At 47.2% G+C, this 20,337-nt stretch overlaps 2 protein-coding genes across 10 annotated transcripts in view; one reads left to right on the forward strand and one right to left on the reverse strand.

Moving 5' to 3' along the window:
• Positions 1 to 1,448: 1,448 nt before the first annotated feature.
• On the reverse strand, positions 1,449 to 2,408 carry Gpr31 (G protein-coupled receptor 31). The gene has a single exon (NM_001169132.1). The coding sequence runs from the start codon at positions 2,406 to 2,408 to the stop codon at positions 1,449 to 1,451; it is 960 nt and encodes a 319-aa protein (NP_001162603.1).
• Positions 2,409 to 12,318: 9,910 nt separating this feature from the next.
• Tcp10b (t-complex protein 10b) overlaps positions 12,319 to 20,337 on the forward strand; it is a 23,483-nt gene continuing 15,464 nt past the window's right edge. For 4 of the 9 annotated variants that reach the window (XM_008758759.3, XM_017589093.2, XM_008758757.3 and 1 more), the window contains exons 1-4: positions 12,319 to 12,439; positions 13,100 to 13,226; positions 13,541 to 13,695; positions 17,582 to 17,920. In XM_008758759.3, the coding sequence (XP_008756981.1) occupies positions 13,588 to 13,695; positions 17,582 to 17,920 (447 nt within the window). In that variant the 5' untranslated portion in view covers positions 12,319 to 12,439; positions 13,100 to 13,226; positions 13,541 to 13,587. The remainder of the gene's footprint in view (positions 12,440 to 13,099; positions 13,227 to 13,540; positions 13,696 to 17,581; positions 17,921 to 20,337) is intronic. The other 5 variants (XM_006227927.4, XM_063288520.1, XM_006227928.5 and 2 more) reach the window with 3 other exon arrangements.

Below are 20,337 nucleotides of genomic sequence, written 5' to 3' on the forward strand. Positions count from 1 at the left end.
GGTCCAAGAGCAGGAGAGAGCTGAGACTCGTGCCATCAATAAAGACACAACATAGGGAATGCTTATGCTAAATGGAAGGCTTTCATAGCATCATTTAAACTTCTGATACCTGAGGGTGGGGAGAGAAAACAGGAGGCAACTTTCCTCAGTTAAAAGGGAAGAAAGTGGGCACAGCACAGAGTGCATCCACCCAGCAGACTTTGGTCACAGTCTGGTCAGGCTGCAGGACTGTCTCAGTCAGGCCTCTAACAGTCTACTCTTTTAGGAGGAAATAAATCCCAGAACCCAAAATACTGCTGCAGAGACTCTGAGGCCGATAGGCTACCCTGGTCTATGGGACTTTACTACCTTTCTACCACAGGCAAGCAGGCAAGGAGCACTATGAGCTGACATGGTGTTGCCAAAGCTGATGGCATTGGCATCAAACTGGGAACACTGTAGGATGCCTGTGTGAAAAGCCATGGCTATTGCAAGAACATTCAGGTAGGCAGCAGGTGGCCCCTGCTCCCCACAAGAACTGTGGTGATCCCTCTGTTGTAGCTGCCTTTCTCAATGTGAGCCTGCACACAGAGATGAAGTAGTGAAGAGGGTGCCTTTCAAATCCTCTTGCTCACCAGCTGTCCCTGGCCTGTGTGTTCTAGGAGTGAGGGGACAACACCAGTTCCAACTCCCATGCTGTTATCTGCCAGCCCTTAGGTTCCCTGGCTTGCCTCAAGCACCATTTTAATTGCAAGTGTCTTTCCCCAGGACCAAGATAAAGGTATGGCCTCACTTTCAAAGCAGGGTAGGGAGCGTAAAAAGTAGTCAGACATTCAAAGCAAAGCAAGAACTTCCAGGTCAGTTTTGAGGCAATTAGCAGATATTTCTTACAGTGAGGGAGGTAACTCACTGAACCGTCTGAGATACTCTATACAGCCCATGAAAGCAAAGGAGAAATTTATAAAAAACAGAAGGTGACCCCTACGAAAACAAAGAGACATTTATAAAAACCAGAATGTGACCTGCAATGCCTTCAGAACCTGGGGGTTTCCAGCTTTCACTGTTCTGAGCTCCATGGTGGACAAGAAGTGAGGAGTTTTCACACTGGACAATGGAAGCGTGGAAAGCGATCGAGGCCGGATAGACCAGATGGCGCTGGAGCGGCACCAACACTCTCCTCTGCCAGTTGGGTCTTCGTGTGTGGCTGTGCAGAGATGCTCAATGCAGCTTGGCAACCCCATCAGGATGGCCACTGTGCAATGGAGGAAGGCTCTGTCCTGGTGATTCAAGTCAGTCACTGATCCCTGTAAAGTATCAGGGGAAATCCAAATGAGCCCAGATTGTTACCACAGCGACCAACTGTGGATCCTTGCAGTGCAGTTTCTCTCTCCTTATCCTGAGATGGTTGGGTTGTTACTTAGATCCAAGGTGGTTCCCAAACAAAAGGGAGTTGAGGATTTCAACAGTCATCAGGAAATGGAGTCCCTGAGGTTGGAGCTAGGTGATTCTGCTACCTTCCTCATGCCCCGAAGGCTTTTGAGCACCTTCCGGTATGAGTGGGTGAAGGCTGGATTGGAGAAGCAGTAAATGGCCGGGCTCAGTGCACTGTGCAGGCAGGTGAGGCTGCCTGCGATGTCAGAGGCCTGCACCATGGCTTTCTGGACAGTGCAGCTCTCAAATTCCTGAAAGATGTGCACCAGAACCCTGGTCAGGACGCTAGGCAGGAAGCACAGCCCGAACAGTAGCAGCACCATGGCAACCAGCACCCTGGCCCTCCGGATCCTGGGCTGTTTGTCAGACTCTCGGAGTCTCTTCTGGAGGGTCCTGATGAGCTCACTGTTGCAGAAGGAGATGAGGGCAAAGGGAATCAGGACCTGAAGGAAGAAGAGTACCTCCTGGCAGGTGGCACTGGCTTTGGTCTCTCCTACGGGGTAGAAGCTGGGGCACTCCGTGGAATTCTGGGTAGTCTTGCAAATGAGCAGGTTTTGGGGAGTGAGAACAACCATCAGAAGCCAGATGAGGCTGGAGATGCCCCAAGCTGCCTTCAGAGACAGCAAGTTAACTCTGAGCCGAGGATGGATCACACGCAGATACCGGTCTAGAGCCACTGTCGTCAGGAAGGCTACCCCCACACCACGGCTGAATGTCAGCAGGAAGAGCAGGACTTGGCAGGGCGTGTGGCCGAGCTTCCAGGTCTTGCCCTTCAGATAGAAGGCAGCTAAGAATGGCAGACTGGTGGCCAGCAGCAGGTCAGCCACCACCAGGTTGAACAGGTAGACGGCATAAGGCTTCCACACTTTGAGACGGTAAAAGAAGGTCCAGAGGGCCACAGCATTGCCCATAAGGCCCAGCACACACTCCAGTGTCAGCATGGCGCCCACGGCTGTCTCCACCACAGGGCTGGCCGCTGAGCAGTTGGTGCGCTCCATTGGCCTGAGCCACACTGACTCGAAGCAATGCAAAGCGAGAGAGTCCAGGAGGCCTCACTATGCTCCTTCCTCTGAGAGAAAAGGAAAATGCCCCTTTCCTGTCACAAAGCAGACAAGTTCTGCATTTACTCAGTGAGAACATAATACTGAAACACTGCCAGAATCTGGTCCAAGTAGCCAGCAGAATTTGTTTGGGGAAAGAGGATGGACGGACACAGGGGAAGGCCCCCAGCACAGACATAGGGGAAGGCCCCCAGTTTTGCTGTTTCCTTTGTCCCTGAGAAAGAGGAAACTATGTTTCACTTCATGTCAGGGGCTTTGAGGCCAAGGCCCTAGTGTTCCGAAAATGTTTAGTGAGCAGAGCCATATCCCAGAAGCTGAAGACGGAACTGGAAACAGTTAATGACATGAAGATATCTGCACCTTTAGACAATGATTGGGTTGAAAAGGCAGACTGTTTCTGTGGTGTGAACAGGCTCCAGATGGTTCTGTAGTGTAACTTTTTCATGCGGGAGGAGGTTCACAATTCCCTTCCTCAAATGATGACACTGGTAAGATCCTCTAGTGTAGCAAGATTTACACACCAGGTCAGAGCTGGTTGCCATACTCACTTAAAAGAGTATTTTAGATTTTTTGACTATTTAAAGTTGAAATTTTCTTCTATTCTTCTATCCAGTCAAAAGTGTGTGTGTGTGTGTGTGTGTGTGTGAGAGAGAGAGAGAGAGAGAGAGAGAGAGAGAGAGAGAGAGGAGAGAGAGAGAGAGAGAGAGAATGTTTTCTGCTAACTCTTTCCTGAGATCCATAGGACCTAGAATATAGGGTTTTGAACCCTGCAAGCAAAGTGGAGTCCTCCCATCCATTCACTGTCTGTCCCTGGTTGCAACGCTGCATGAAACCACATTCCTCTGTCTGGAGCCATGTTCTGGGAATGACTAGAGCTCATGAGCTGTGAGGATGCACCACAGTTGAGAGTTGTGGAGACAGGAAGAGAGAAGGTTTTAGAGATGCTGATCTGAATATTTGGACCACCAAGGCCTCTTGATGGGTAAATTGTGAACATTTGAAGGATGCAAGACAATGTGAAAATAAAAGGGTGGGGTGCCGATAGGAGAAAGTAAACACATTTGACTTGTCTTAGACTGTGAAGTTCCTGCATTTATTCTTTAGGGAAATATCAGCATTTTAAACAAGATCCACAATTATGAACAGTCCCATCTAGAAGTCCAGGTTCGAGACCCTCACCACCACCATACAGGAAGGAATATGACAGATCCTCCTTTACTCTTAGGAACCCATGGGCAATCCAGGAAACTCGTGCCATCTCAAAATTCCCAAATGAATTCCTCCAGCCCCTGTTGCCATATATGGTGACTTGGTCATAAGTCCTAGGAGTTAGATATGGACAGTGTGAGAGCCATTATATTTCTTACTGTGTCGACATCGTCAAGCATGAACTCTTTGTGATGTGAGAGAAGGGGCATTGTGGAGTCTCATGGAACCTAGATCTTTGGTCCCAGGAAGGGCTGCTGCCTCCCAGAACAGAACTGATCAGAGGCCACCTGCATCCCACATACATGTATGCTCCCTGCAGACTGGAATGCATGTGGGTTATATGCAGAGCAGAGTGCATGCTTCAGCTCTTATTTGCACAGCTTATCACAAAGAGAAACAGTTATTTCAGACCCTGAAACTCACCACCTAAAGTTTTATCTTGAATATTTATAATTACTATTTAACCATGAACCCAATATACTCAGTCATAGGAAATAAGGAAAGAAGTAAAATACATAGAAAAATACTCGTGTGTAATCTCACTGTCTAGAGATGCTGCTTGCTCCGATTCTGGCCATTTCTGCCCTTGGTTTGCCCTTAGTTTCATTGCAATTTTGATTTGATGTGTAACTGCGTATTTCTCGCGTCGTTGGGATTTGGTTAAGTCTTGAGAATATTGAAAAAGTAACACCACCAGCACATTGTAATGAGCATCCCTTAGGTTTGGTCTGTCACATTTCTAGCTGGTGCAGTGTAAAGGTTTCTAAAACTTAGAAAGGTGAAGGTCCTGCACTTCACCTGGGCAGCACAGTAGAACGGACCATGGTGGTGTGGAGTGGGCAGTTGAACCAGCGCTAAGGGCATGAGAACAGGAGAGCTGACTCTGCCCCTTGCTGGATGAAGCATCTGGAGAGCCAGCTGGGCAATGCCGGAGAAGCTCACTTACCCTAACAGTGTGGGTGCAGGGGAGCTGGTAGGCTGACCAACTCAGATTCCCTCCTAGGCTCAGATCTAGTGCTTCGAGTTGGCTCACCCCAACACCAACTCCATCTATGAACAACTCAAGTTCATGAAAAGGCCATGTCCTGCAGATTCAAACCTACAGGATCTCCAGGACACAGGGCAACAACAGGATATCTCAGAGGAGTCCTGGTGAGGGTCCAGTATTGAGAGAATAGCACAAACCAGAGGTTCTGAAATAGACCAACAACTCATTGCAGTGAACATTTGCAAGTAAAGTTGTTTGACCAAAAAGGTATACTGTGTGATACACTACAACTTCCAAGACATGATGGCCTGTCTGTCTGTCTGTCTGTCTGTCTCCCTCTCTTCTATTCTATTTTATTTTGGGGGATTGCAGGTATAGACAGCATATACAAAAGGATGGGAAGATGGGTGGGATTGGGGTACCTGATGTGAAATTCACAAAGAAGCAATAAGAAGTTTAAAAACAAAAGTCTAGAAACTCTACTGTGTCGAAGCCTCTTGGGGGGCTTTGTGTGTACACAGTGTTGATGTTTGTTTTTATAAATCTTATTTTTAAATAAATACAAAGTTGACAAGGGGGTTTTATATTCTTCTTATTTTCTTGACAGAATTACTAATCCACGGATTAGTAAGGGATTGAAGGGAATAAGATCTTTGTAAGACTTTGTCAAGGGATGTATTAATGTGGATTCTTGAATCACAGAAAGTCACATTCTCCCATGCAAGTGAGAGGGACTGGCCTTTCATGTGGCTTGCATTTGCAGTGTATCCTAGTTCATGGGCCAGTTATGTTTTATACAAGGTGAGCCTGTCACTTTGTCAGCAGCCTCTAGAGTTGAGATACGACAGAATTGTCTGTAACTCTAGTCAGCTTGCCCTGTAGGAGACTACTCCCTCACACACTCTGCCCCCACACGCTCCACCTCGAGGCCCTTATGTCAGAGATTCAGACATCAACCTCATTTTCCTGCTTCTCACACTCATGATCATGCATGCCTCGTGGGTTCCCTAAGCTGCACTTCTTGGTAGTCCATCATGTGTGGCTGAGGAGTCTGCTCCCATTGCCAGTGGGAGGAAACCAGGGGCTGGAGAGTGAGGGCAGTTTCCAAAGGGAGACTAAATTTTATCCATGAATTATTCATTTTAATTTAATTCCTTTTAATCATGCAAAGATTAACGTCAATATCATTTAAGTCTTCTATCTAGGTCCCGGGAGAAAGATCCTCTGATGCTCAGAAGGAGGGAAGTGAGATCTTCCCAGCATGCCTCTCATCACAGCTGTGGGACCTTCACAGACAGGAAGAGAGAAGAGAAACTCATGTACAGGGAGGACTTCACGCAGGACCTCTGGACCTTCTATTAAGACTGCCTGTGGGTATGAAAGGCAACATTTAGTTACAATAATGGCCCAGTCTGGGATGTCTTAGGTTGGCCACAGAACAATTAACTTTCTCTGGTGTAATTGATGCATGTGGCATGTTTATCAAGTTGTTGTGGTTCTTACTGATGTGATTTCTGAAGTGTTTCCTCCGAGCTTATCTTAGTTTCTTTTCTACTTGATATGAAGCGACATAGGCTGAGGCAACTTATAGAGGAAAGGTTTTACTTGGAGTTTGCACTGGAGCAGTAACTGAGAGCTTACATACAATCCGTAAGGAGGAGGCAGAGACAGGGCTGACTGGGAGTATTGTGGTCTTTTGAAATCTCCCTCACACACCTCCTCCAACAAGACCACACCTCCTAATCTTTCCCAAATAGTTCCACCAACCAGGGATCAAGCATTCAAATATATAAGCCTTTCTCTTGCATATCACAACAGTGGTCCTTAAGGATCACCGAGGATCTTTAGGGATCTTAGCTTTTGGAACTCTGTAAGATCTTAGGAACTAACATTTACAGATGAAGGAGCTGAACCCTGAGACTTTGATCTTGATCATCTGCCCTAGGTTGATGCATTTTCTATGCCTGCACCTTTCCAGAATTCTCAGCTGCAGCCAGGGCTGTTGGCAAGATGTCCTGCAATGTGCTACCCAGAGCCCACTATGTCCTGCTCCCAGTGTGTACTTTTCTGTGGCAGACCCTGCCTTGGCCTCAAACACTTGATCTATTACTGTCCTGCCTGCAAATGTGCTGGTCTTCGGCAGCAGCTCTTGTTCCATGTGCTGGGGATCCTCTGGTATACAATTTTGAGCCTACATTTCTCAGTGTCTCTGTTGTAGAAATATTTAAACCCGACCTGGGGTTTCTAGCCCTCCTTACACCACTCAGTTCTTGGCTAAAACACACACACACACACACACACACACACACACACACACACACACACCCCTTATATTTACAGTAAGCCTTAAACAGTACAAAAGCTGGGCAGCTGTCTACCCTCTGTGCTATTAGAATATACAATCAATTTCCTATCAATAACCCTAAGTTATTACTTACTGTGTTTCATCTGGGCTTCTCTTTACTCCAATTGGCCAGCCCTTTAGGGCCACATTCTCTTGAGTCCTAACCCATGGCAGCTTCTTCTTTGTTCTCTTGTACCTTCTTCTCCATCATGATCTATTTCTGATCCCCAAGTCCAGGAAAACTGAACCCCGTTTATGTCTCTTTTGCCAAGCTATTGGCTGTTGGCATCTTTATTGACCAATCAGAAATAACTTGAGGTCAAGGTATATGTGAGGATTCTCTCACCTCTGGGACAAGCAGGTCTTACCATTACACTTAGCATTACGATAAATAGCAAAAGACCAACCTCAACATGCCTTGTGCATTCATCATCTGTTTCAGCCACTGCAGAGCCAGTGTGTCTGGAATGGCTATCACTACCATCCCTGGTATCTATCATTCTCAGTACCTCTGCTATTAGAAAGACATTCTTCCATCCCTGCTAGCTAGGACTAAGCTGTGTGACTCAGAGTACCTGTGAAATCCCTTAGTCTCTAAGACTAAGAACTGTAAGACCCAGAAAGGTAGGCTCGGGAACTTTCTGCGTCCTGGACATGGTACTATTCAAGAGAAAAAGCCAGGAGGATGAGTAATTCAAGGCCAACCTGTGTTATCTGGTGAGTCTGAGGCCAGCCTGAGCTATGTGAGTCCATTTCAACAAAATAAAATAGAACACGAGAAAGAAGAGGGAGGGAAGAGAGGATGAGGACGGAAAGCAGGAAGAGGTAGACAAGGAGAAGAAAGAAAGACAAGGTGACAGTCCAGGGGCTCCAAACAGCACATTTTCTCCCTACTGCTCTGTAGGTCAGAAATATAATGCATATAATTACATATGGAGTCCAGCAGTCTCCAGGGTCTCGTGCTTCTGTGGGTCTCAGGGACGAATCTTTCTTTCGCCTGCTGTTGGAAGCACTTCTGTTCCTTGCACTGAGGCTGCTTCCCACAGTCCACCATTAGCACTCACTGTGGCTTCCAGCATTCCATCTGCCCCCTGACACAAGCACACTAGTGACTTTGCTGTCTTTAATCTAAGCCTCCTCCATCATAAGATCCATGGCCTGCCCACACAGAAAGTTCTCTTTTTGGGATGCATCTCTGGAGATCACTATTCTTCCCACCACAAATGCTACTTATCTAAAATATAAAAACAGAGGCTTGGAGCCAAGCATGGTGACCTGTGTAACATTTGGGAAGTTGAGGCAGGAGAATGGCCATAAGTTACAGTTGTGGGATGAATTTCAGACCAGCCTACCATATATGTAAATAAATTAATGCAAACCAAACAAGCAAAGAGACCAACAGACAGTATCCAATGCCGTCTCCTCACAACAGGCTGCTGAGTTCTGCCCTGAAAGGATAGGCATCCCACCTTCCTCTTTCAGAGGATGCCTCTTCCAGAATCATCTTTCGCAATCCACTGGTTTTATAATGACAAAATTGCAACAGACCCCATTGCTTCCTCTATGGAGTCTAAGGTTTAAGTGTAACAGGAATGGCTCCTAAGGACACTGTTTTGTGTGGTCTGGAGAAGAATCAACAATAGGTATGCTTTTGGACGAGTGAGTTTATTAAGAGTATAGCAGGCAGGAATGAAGTAATAAATAGTAAGGGGCAGATAGAGAAAAGACTATCACCACCATCGTCACCACCACCACCACCATCATCATCATCAAAACATCATCTGACAGCAGAAGTGACTGGGGCAGCCTAATTGAGAGAGCAAGCAGAAACTAACATCATCAAATCGGGTCTCAAGACACCCAGCAGAAACCAACCCAAGAAGCTGAGGGAGTCTGAAGTTTCTGACAGATTTTCACTCTGTGCCTTTCCCACTGTAGACATTTTATATCCCAGGATAAACAAGAGTAACCCCTGTTGGAAGAGGTTACCTTCATAGGTGTCTTCAGGAACTTGATACTTTTACTCTTGGGGCTGCTTTTGTTCTCTTCCCATCCTGTCTTATAGCTTTGAGGGCCATCTCATCCCCAGACAAAGTTTTGGAGGGCTCTCTGAGACAAACATGCTTGGGTTTGGAATGGGAGGGGGGTATGCAATCTCAATCCCAGAGTCTGCTTTTAACAAGCCTAGTTACATGCCATCAAATCAAATTATCGTCACAGGACAATTTATCAATAAAGTATGCATTACATCGAGACCCTACAGTTTAGTCTTATCTCTAGATTCCAGAACTTCTCTTCCTCAAGGGTGGTCTCCTGAGACAGTAGTTGATCACCCCTCCTGCCCTTTTTGCCTCTCTGTATGCCCTCCCATCTCTGATTCTGCAATACTCTCACCCAGAGCCCTCCTTGCCGACTCATGCTACCTTGTATGAGTGTCTGGGCCCAGGCTCAGCGAGTCCCAGACTCTGCCTCACTGGTTGCACCTTATGTCCTGTGAGGCCAAGACTCAGTCACATGACACTTTTCTCCCATCATGAGCTAAGCCAGTGACTGGTTTCTCTTTCAAGTGTTTTTAAAGATGAGAAAAAGCAGAACAAAATCCACGACATTGAGTTATTTCCATCCCAGTGACTCGTAAGATCATAATTTTGTGGGGTTTCAGGATCAGTGTCAGAAATCTCGTCTTCATGTGTTTCTCACACAACATAGGAGCAGAGCTCACCTGCAGCCAGCTGGTTATTCAGCGTTCCCTCAGAGAAGATAGTGCTCTGTGCCTGATACTTTGTATCAAGGAAGGAGACAAGTCTATTGCAAAGTGTTTAGGATTCTCTTTGCCTTTATCATTGGGGTCCCCTTAGCTGCATCCTGGACTTTTGCACACTCAGCTCTTCCCCAGCTTCCGGTTGCCCTCCACCCCACCTCTCCAGGCAATCATGGCAGTGGTTTGGAATGGTTCTACCAGTGCACATCTTCATCCTGCACTGCTCATGTGCCCACAGGGATCAGAGGAAGTACACTGGAGTTAGACGTATACTTCTAATTCCCAGACTTGATTAAATGGATTGTTTGTTAAACAACAAAGTACTTTTTGAACAACAGAAGAAGCCAGGAAAAATTGAGATGAACACCAGTTACTTGGGGCTGGAATCCAAAGAATTTGTCCACAGACGAACTGGAAAGGGGACGGACCTCCCAGGTCTGAGATGTCAATCTGTTGTCAGGATCGTGTGTGGTCACCTTGGTGGTTAGAGTCACACCAGGAAACTGTGCACAGCTGGTATCTGGAGCCTTTATGGGTTTGCCCTCAGCGACTATCCAGTTTTGAGGCCAGCAGTCGAGGTTAGTTTGAAGTAGCTCTCTGGGTCATACAGGAAAGAAATAGCTCATGGTCGAGTCCACATGAGTCTGTGTCTCCTCTCCTTTTAGTACCCAATCCTATTCCCAAGTCACTTGGATCCTCTTGCAAAAACAAACACACGTGGAGAGAGTAATTCTTCACGCCAGCAGCTCTGGACATCTCTCTGCTCAGAGAACAGTCACCATGAAAAGTGCCATGTGCTTCCCCTGCTTAGCAACTGCGTGTTTAATAGGAAGGATGTTTACTGGGTGTCTACTGGGTGTAGACAAGGAATTTACCTGGTGCTACAAACTCTCAGCTCCTCTAAGTCAGTGGTTCCCGACCTCCCTAATGCTGCGGCTTTTTAATACAGTTCCTCATGTGCATGAAAAGCCAACAAAAAAAATGTTTTCATGGCTACTTCACAGCTGTAATTTTGCCACTGTGAGAATCATAATGAAATCTATTATGCAGGATATTTGATATGCGACCCCCAAAGAGGTTGTGACCCACAGGTGGAGAACCACTGTTCTATGCTGTCTCACCACTGAGTGTAAGGAAAAGGTTGCAACCCTTACACAGTGTAAAGTGTGTATGGCCTGTGGTATTCACACACACACACACACACACACACACACACACACACACACACACACACACACACGAAATTCCAAAGAAATAGGGAGTTTTGTGTGAATTGAAATGTCCTCCATCAACCTCACATTCAAAAGGGTATCAGGAGCCCCAAGGGTGATGGATAGTTAGAGCCAGTGTTAGCCAGCCTCTTTAGCCTGGGTGGATGTCGGAGACTCTGGCCTAAAGCAAACATGTTATCCCTAGTAGACAAGTCCAGGACCAGAAAGTCCAGTAACATGATGATCTGTCCTGCCTTTCAATCCCAGAGTTCCTGCTTCCCTCCAACAACTATGTCAGGAAAAGAAAATGGAGCCACTGACCTATTCAGGAACCCTTTGGGTGGGTTCGTGCTTCCTGGGCTGACAGGCTTCCCCTTGATTGGTCCTTATTCTTCATCTCATTTGCATATACACACCCAGTAATCAGAGTTGGCCTGGGTCTATATAACACAGTGCTTGGCTTCTTTATTGTCAAACTTAATGGACAGCTCCCTGGACAGGGAAAAATGGATGACTGCTCCTGCCTCTCTAGACACACCACTGCTGCTACAGGCAGGGGAGTTCCCTCATCTTCATCCTCTCTGACCTCTTTTCTTGTGTCACTCTCTTTAATGGTGTGCCTATTGTGGTGGCTATTCTTGGTTGTCTGCCTGACTACATCTTTTTGAATAGGAAGACCCACTTCTAATCCAGAGCTTTGAGGTGTGAATAGCCACCTTTAATCTGGGCCACAGATTTTCCCGGCAGCCTGTGTGGACATGGAAGAAGGAAGCTTTCCAGTTTTGCCTTCTTGTCCTTGCTCTTGCTAGCAAGTCCATGCCTTCACTGGCATGAGGGCTGACTTCAGGACTCCAATATACACTAAAGACCAGATTGAGACATCCAGCCTCATAGGCTGAACCACTACTGGATTCTTGAGCCTTCCTTTGGTAGAGAGCCATTGTCAAACTAGCTGGAGCGCAAGCAATTCTGATAAATTCCCTTCGGGTGTGTGTGTGTGTGTGTGTGTGTGTGTGTGTGTGTGTATTCTTTCTATAGGAATTCTATAGAACGAATGTATATGTATGTGTGTATGTGTATATGTGTGTACATTATGTGTTTTTGTATGTGTATGTGTCTGTACATGTATGTGTGTATGTGTATATGTATATGTGTGTATGTATGCAACTTACTCTGTTATCATTTGAGTAGAGAATCGGGCTCTTTCCAATTCTCTATGTGGATGGACATGAACTTACTCTAGCTGAATCATGGATGTGTTGGTAATTATAAAATCTTATAACCTTATAAAATCCCAAGGCTGAGTGAGATGGCATGGCCCTTTAAGACAGAGAGTCGGTTTAGAATGGACAGGTTTCCTGAAGTTCTTAAGCTAGCTGTGTAGAGGGCGCAGAGAGCTGTTGGGATATGGCCTAGATGAGGAATATCCTGGTAGAAGTCACCATCTTAGGCTAGGTGAAGTGACCCAGAATGGCTGTGGGGCACAGAGGGAGGGTACTCCCTGGTGAGAGGGGCTTAGGACCCAATGCTGGGGAATATAGAGTTCCCTTTTTGAGAAGCCATGGATGACAGTCTACCCCTGCAGAAAACCATGGGGCCTGGGGCCAGTGGAAGGTGCAGTGGGTTATGAATAAGTCCTGCTATAGATGCCTTTGTCTGTCTCTCAGTAGGAAATACCTTGTCTCCAGCTAGATCCCCTACTGCTGTGCCTAAGCTTCTCATTCTTGTTATACACAGCCTAGGTTTCTGAACACAAGTATTTATGTGTAGAGACAGGAAATGTGTTATTATATTTGTGATTTGGGGGTAAGGACATTCCCTAAGGCTCTGTCTGCCTGGAAATCCCTGTCACTCACCCATCCTCCCCTCCCCTCCCCAAACCTACCAGTGGCCACCATTCCTGACATTGGTAAGGGTGTGGGAATTAGCTGCAGGGGGACTTTAGGTGGGAGAAGGGTTGATTTGGTTGCTGATGTCATATGTTGGTGCCCATGCTCTCCTGTGGAAGGCTGCTCCTCGATTTTTCTCTCCACTCAGCTGTCTCCCACTGGGCTCTTTTCCCATGGCTCCAATTCTCAGGTCCCATAAAGCTCTGCTTCTGTGTCACCCTTTTAGGCTATGGAGTTGTAAGTTGGGGACCAGGGGTTTGTCCTGATGAGAGGCAGTCAAAGCTTCCACAGCAAGGGTCTGACGAAGGACTAAGACCTCCCAGGTGCCCTCTCAAGGCCCTGCTCGCCTCAAGGTAATGCTGGCAGTACTCATGCGATCAGTCATCATGCTGACTCTCTAAACCAAAGTGTTTTCCATCCTCCTCTGGGGATGTAGCACTTGCAAGTAACTGGGTTTTTTCCGTTCTGTGGTTTCCAGACATGGGAACATTTCTTGGCCAGCTTCAGGTGGGGACTGTTCCCAGGAACAGGGTGGTGGGACTTAGTGAAGTGTGGTTGGGTATTCTTCATTCTAAGTGGGAGGATGGGAAGGCCATTGGATAATAATCAGAGGGGCAGAGGTGGTATGCACTAAGAAACCCCCATGACCTTTCTCCTTTACAACCAGAATGCTTACTGGTCACCTCGAGGCTAAGGAGTCAGCTGAAACAAATCATGTTAGAGGACCAGAGTCAGGGAGGAGGAGGGCCCAACAATGAGAAGAAGAAGATGGAGGCCAAAGCCCAGGCCCCTGGGGAGGACAGCAAGACTGATGAGGTTGTGGTAAGCCAGGCCAAGAAACCGTGTGGCCCTTGGAGAACTGTACTGGGTAGAACTCTGCTTCTGGTCTTTTCTACAACTCTGATTGCCCCTTAGGGCCATCTCAGTGTAAGTTCACTCTCCTGGGACAAGCTCTGGCTTTACCCCTGTGATGCCTCTGAGTGGCAGGTGCAGAGGTGCAGAGCTGAGAACATTAAACACACTGGTTCCTTCCTCCTAGTTCAGGAGAAAATGGGTCAAAAATTTCAGGACAATTGCATCCCTTAACTCATACCAGCAAACTCCCTGATCCTTGCCAGATTCTCCCATCTGCTGCAGAGTGCCTCCTTCTATTAACACACACACACACACACACACACACACACACACACACACACACGAGAGAGAGAGAGACAGAGAGACAGAGAAACAGAGACAGACAGACACAGAGACCGATGGACACACAGAAACATAGACACATACAGAGACAGACACACAAACACACAAACATACACGGACACACACATAGAAAGAGACACAGACACAGATACACACACACAAACACACAAGCATATACAGACACACACATAGAAAGAGACACACAGATACACGCAGAGACACACACATAGAAACAGACACAGACACAGATACACACACACAAACACACAAACATATACAGACACACACATAGAAAGAGACACATAGATACACACAGAGACAAACACATAGAAACAGACACAGACACAGATACACACACAGACACACAAAGAGACAGACACACCAACACACACACACACACACACACACACACACACTTTCACACATCCAGCCCCTTTTCCCATGGGAGGTTGGACTGTAACCTCTCTTAGAATCTGATCTCATTTATTGTCAGCTGCAGCGTCCCCTGGGCCAACCGAAGGAGTCCACGGAAAAGTTGATGTGTGAAGTTTAAAGCACTTTGGCTTCCAGTAGTTGTTAGAAAGCTAGGAAGACACACATCACAGGATTATCCGAGGGCTTGCTGTGGGCGTAGGTGAGATCGTAACAGGGCCACCATGACCTTGGTGTTGACAGTGTTTAGTCAGCACTGGGTCCTTGCCTAAACATACCTCATGTTTTGTCAATATAGACCCATGCCACAAATCTGGGAGGAGTGTTAGGTTCCTTACTTTGTTGAGAGTAGCCTGCAAATATCACAGAGCCTACACTTGATGGGACTTTTTGACTGAATGTGTGAGGGTCTCCCTGCAATAAGGGGCTCAGAGAGCACAGAAGAAGTTACCAAGTAGCCAATAGAAGCCTGATCATGCAAAGATGGAGGCCTCGGTGCACGGTCCTCACAGAGCGCACAAGAGAAGGGAGTTTTCTTCTCTCTGAGGCATGAGAGGATCCTTCAATATTTCAAGGACTTTTTTCATTTCGTAGAAGATTCACATTCTAGATTTTTCTCGGAAAGCAAAAGCACGGAGGGATGCAAGGGGTTTACATCCACAGGTAGAACAGATTGCAGTGTGAAGAGCTGGCTTGGGGACTCCTCAGGAATAACACCCCACTCGGGGGAGGGGGGCACACTGTGTTAGGTTCCTAAAGTGTGTGGAGGATCAGGGTGCAACCCACTGGCCATAGTGGCCACACAGCACTGTTGAAGAGAGGTGGGAGGGCATGGGCAGCATATATATATATAATCTCAACGCATCCCACAGAGACTGTCATACGGTCTTAAGGGAATGGTCAGGAAATGCTGGGGAGGTGGATGGAGCAGGAGTCCTGAGCTTGCAGGCATCCCCGACTCTTACTGTTGTAAGGAGTTTGACTCCTAGTCACTAACAGACTGTTCACCCCTCTTCTAAAGTCAATGGCTTGCTGGTGTCAGGGTTTTCTAAGGTCTGAGGACTCCCATGAGTTGAAGTTACAGTTTGAATCTCAAATGTCCTCCCAAAGGCCACATGTGTTATACCAACCAGTTCCACCTGGCTGGTGCTATCAGTAGGTGGGTAGAGAGTAAGGCAAGCATAATAACTTATATAATAACTCAGGTTATTAGGGGTATGCCCCAGACGGGCTAATGAGACCTCAGCCCATTTTGCATCTCTCTCTCTCTCTCTCTCTCTCTCTCTCTCTCTCTCTCTCTCTCTCTCTCTGTGTTTATGCATGTCTCTCTGTCTGCCTCTGTATCTCTGTTTCTTTCTGTGTCTGTGTATGTGTCTATCTGTCTGTTTCTCTCTCTCCTCTTCCCCCTCTCTTCTCTCTTCTCTCTTTGTCTTTTTGTGTTTCTTCTCTGTCTATGTCTCTCTGTCTATCTCTTTCTCTGTGTCTCTCTGTTTCTGTTTCTGTCTCTCTGTCTCTGTCTCTCTGTCTCTATCTCTGTCTCTGTCTATCTCTGTCTGTGTCTGTCTGTCTGTCTGTCTGTCTCTCTCTCTCTCTCACACACACACAAACACACACACACACACATCCCTCAGGACCAACATTTCCCAAAGAGGTGGCTTGGACCTCTGCTGGGATACCTTCTTTGATACTGAGCAGGAAATCACCGGTGAACTGATGGGACAAAGGACAAGCCTTGAAGGGTCTGGGGCAGCAGAGGATGGGAAAAGCACTAGCTGTGGGGGAAGGAGTTTCTGGACCAGGCTTTGTCAGTCCCAGTGGCATCCCCAGGTATGACTGTCCTGTGATTGGCAGAGGCTAAAGACCATGCCCTCACCTAATTCTCCCCACTGGCCCTCAGTTCTCCAATCCTCAAGCCCACAAAGCATGCAGGAGCAGCTGATGCTGGCGTCTCATGGTACCTGTTATGTGTATAGTTGAATTTATCTGACATTAAAACCAGCACGATGTAATACAGAACCAACACACACACACACACACACACACACACACACACACACACCCTAGTGGCATTTTACAAGTAATATCTGTTGCAGTCTCCTTCCTCAGATAGTAATGCAAGGTTATTTTGTCTCGGCTCTCTGTGGGGAAAGAAGCAGACCCAGAGAGGTTAGGTGGCCTCTCTCTGAGGTCTCCCAACAAGGAAGTCAGGGCTGTTGTGTTTTATAGAATGAGGTGTTGTGATGCGGTGGGAGGGAGCACCTTAGCTAGTCAGGTCAAGGTGTTCCCCCTAAGGAATCAGCCATATGACAGGTCTAGTATAAAAAGGGAGTTTATCGGCTGGAAGGGAAGGAGACCTGGGGAAGCGGGTAGAGGCAGAGAAAGGGGACAGAGAAGGATAGGAAGGAGAGAGAGAGAGAGAGAGAGAGAGAGAGAGAGAGAGAGAGACAGACAGACAGACAGACAGACAGACAGAGACAGACAGAGACAGACAGAGACAGACAGAGACAGACAGAGACAGACAGAGAGAGACAGAGAGAGACAGAGAGAGACAGAGAGAGACAGAGAGAGACAGAGAGAGGGAGAGGCTGGCTGGGGACAGGGGGTAAGAGGGAAAGAAAGAGGGGAAGGGAGAAGGAGGAGAGAGGGAAGCAGCCTTCTTATACGCCTGGTTCCAGGCTGGTACCTGGTGGGCAGAGAAGTAAGCTGTTATTAGGTAACTGTTAGGCAGAGGCTAGAAGAAAAGCCAACAAGGACCAAGTCTCGACATTTTCAGGCTCATGGTGGCAGCTCCTTTTCAACCACCCCCGAGGAGGCTGAGGAAGAAAATCGGATTTCTCTTGTAAAAATATTCTAGCACTGACTGAGACTCACCATTCCGTAGCTCTAGTTGGGGTACGTAGAATAAGTCCTAGTCAACACACTGGTCGATGGTGGCGGTAGCGGTGGACTTCCGGTTTTCTCTTTAGAGGTGGACAATGTCCCACAGGTCCTCAATTTTTCAGGGGGAAGGAATCTGTCTGGGGGTCAGTACCCCTGCAGGTTGCCTGATTAAGTGCCAGTTACTCTGTTTCCACCCCAGGGGCTGCAGAAGCAGATCTCTGACCTTGGGACAGAACTCACAAGACAGTCATCATGGTGGTGCGTAGCTCACAAAGACCTCCAGAGTCAGATCGATGCTCTGATAAAGGAGAACCAGGAGATCCGTGCAGAGTTGCAGACCTTGAAGAAGCAGGACTCGGAGGCCCCAAAAGCCCCTACAGCCTCACCATCCCCGCCAACAGCGACCAACACTCTGGTACAGCAGATTTTCTGCATTACGGAGATAGCAGCATACGAAGGATGCACCCTCCCATGTAGGCACAGTCTCCACTGGGTACCCCGTGAGGGCTTAACGATTATAAATCACACAGAACTGACAGTAAGTCCTGACTCAGCCTTCCTGGGAGCCCCAGGGAGAACATGTTCCCACCCTGTCTTCAGGACACTCATGGGCTCTGGTGGAGCAGTTGTGCACCAGGCCACCTCAGGACTCCAGGTCCCTATTTGACCTTAACTGATGGACTGGATCCTGTCATTAACTCCACTGAGGCACAGGGGGAAGTAGGACTTAGATCAGACCCTGTAACTAAGTGACTGGGAGCTGGCTGCTGTCGCTGGTAGAAGCTGAGAGGGGTCCTGTGAGAGGCTTTGCATAGCCCTTGCTATCCTGTTTCCACCACACCTTGCACATGCTAAGTTGGTAGGTGTAACTCCAAGTCTTCAGATGTCAGGCTCTCCTCACTGTGAGGTAGTCGCTTGGGGAGTTCTTAAGCACTCACTGACGGTGGGCACAATGCTGCTCCTCACGTGACTGCAGATAGGAACAGCATCTGCACCACAAATGTACATCTTTGAACAACAAAAACAACAAAGAGCAAGGCTGAGTGCCACACCTTTAAATTTGTCCAGGGATGTCGTAGTCAAACATAGTTCTAGGAATGATGTCAGGTCAGCCGTGTGTGTGTGTGTGTGTGTGTGTGTGTGTGTGTGTGTGTATAGCTGTAAGTCAGCCCTAAAGACACAGAGTTGAAGTTTCACATTGCCCTTCCTCAAGAGGAGAGTGTGCAACTTAAAATACCCACCCCATACTTGTAGATAGCCTCTGAAGAAGGAAGTCCTGTATCTCAGGATACTCCCCTCCCCGTCTCCCTTCCCCTCCCCCTCTCCTCCCCCTCCCCCTCTCCTCCCCCTCTCCTCTCCTCTCCTCCTCCCTGTCCCTCTCCCCCCTCCCCTTCCCCTCCCTCTCCTACTCTTCCCCTTCCCCCTCCCCCTCTCCCCCTCTCTTACTGTTCTCTCTCTCTCTCTCTCTCTCTCTCTCTCTCTCTCTCTCTCTCTCACACACACACACACACACACACGGAAGGGATTTAAATGGATCCACTATATATAAGGGAAGACAATACCTCATCTAGACATCTTATCCTATCAAATAAATGTCCAGGGTCAGGAATGGATTACATCTTGTTGAGTCATTGGCCAGAGGGGTCCCTTGGAACTCCCCAAACATCACTGGCTATAGCTAAGACTATCAGCTGCTCTCCACAAACTGATTTGTAAGGCCCTATTTCCGAAGACACAGTTTCCTCACTGAAATGGACAGATCAAGCTGCTGCCCGCTAGAAGCTTCAGCCTTAGTGTTCATGGTGCTAAGAGGCTTCCTGCAAGCTACCAGACGAGAAAGGCAATCATCAGTAGCACCCATTACTGACCCATTGACCTAGAACAGAGGCCTGCCTACAAGACCTATCAGTGCAATCATGGCATGAGTGTTATGGGAGTAACCAGCCACTTCTTTACTGAATTTAATTTATTGAATTTAAGGACTACACTCCAAGAGATAGAACCCTTACCTAAACTGGCCAAGAAACCGAGACTAGATAGGTCATGAGTCGAGGAGAAAAAAAAATAGAATTATTCTGCTAAAGGGACACATCAATAAGATGAGTCCTAACAGCACATTGCTGTATCCGCAGATCAGTGCCAACTTGGCCCTCACCAGAGGCATTTCTTCCAGCACAGATGGTAATTAACATAGTAAAGCACAGGTGAACAGTGTGCAGAGAGAGACTGGGGCACTTGGCCTTAAATGGGGTATCTTTCGCAAACCCCTCCCCCCATGCCTCTGAAGAAATAGTCTCAGCCAGGCATAACAGGGCTGATACACTACCAACTCACAGAGACCACAGACAGCACACTGAGACCTGCACAGCTCAAACTGAACAGAATCCCACCACTAAGAAGGGGACGTGGACATAAGGGGGCCCCTTGACTGACAAGCTATTTCTAAATGATACCTCCTGGGAAAGAGAAAATTCCAGTTCTTCAATGGGGGAACGGGGGAGCACGTTATTAAGCACACTCCAAGGAGACCTTGTAGTTGACCAACACAAACCAGATCCCATGTCTTGTTTGGTTGTTTAGGTTTTTGGTTGTTGCTGCTGTTGTGTGTGTTTATGTTGTGATGGTGGTAGTGGTGGGTTTTTTTTTTTTTGCCTTATTTTTTCTTATCTATTTTGATTTTCATTGTTTTTCTTTTCTTTTCTTTTTTTTTTTTTTTTTGGAACTGGGGACCGAACCCAGGGCCTCGCACTTGCTAGGCAAGTGCTCTACCACTGAATCAAATCTCCAACCCCCGTTTTTTATGTTTTATTGATTTTTGTTATTTTTTGAGATATATGATAGGTAGGTAGGTAGATAGATAGATAGATGGATAGATAGATAGATAGATAGATAGATAGATAGATAGATAGATAGATAAACCAGGAAGTAGTGCAGGTAGGGAGGTAGAGGGGAAGT

Source organism: Rattus norvegicus, chromosome 1 (genome assembly GCF_036323735.1).
Source record: "Rattus norvegicus strain BN/NHsdMcwi chromosome 1, GRCr8, whole genome shotgun sequence".
Lineage (NCBI taxonomy): Eukaryota > Metazoa > Chordata > Mammalia > Rodentia > Muridae > Rattus > Rattus norvegicus.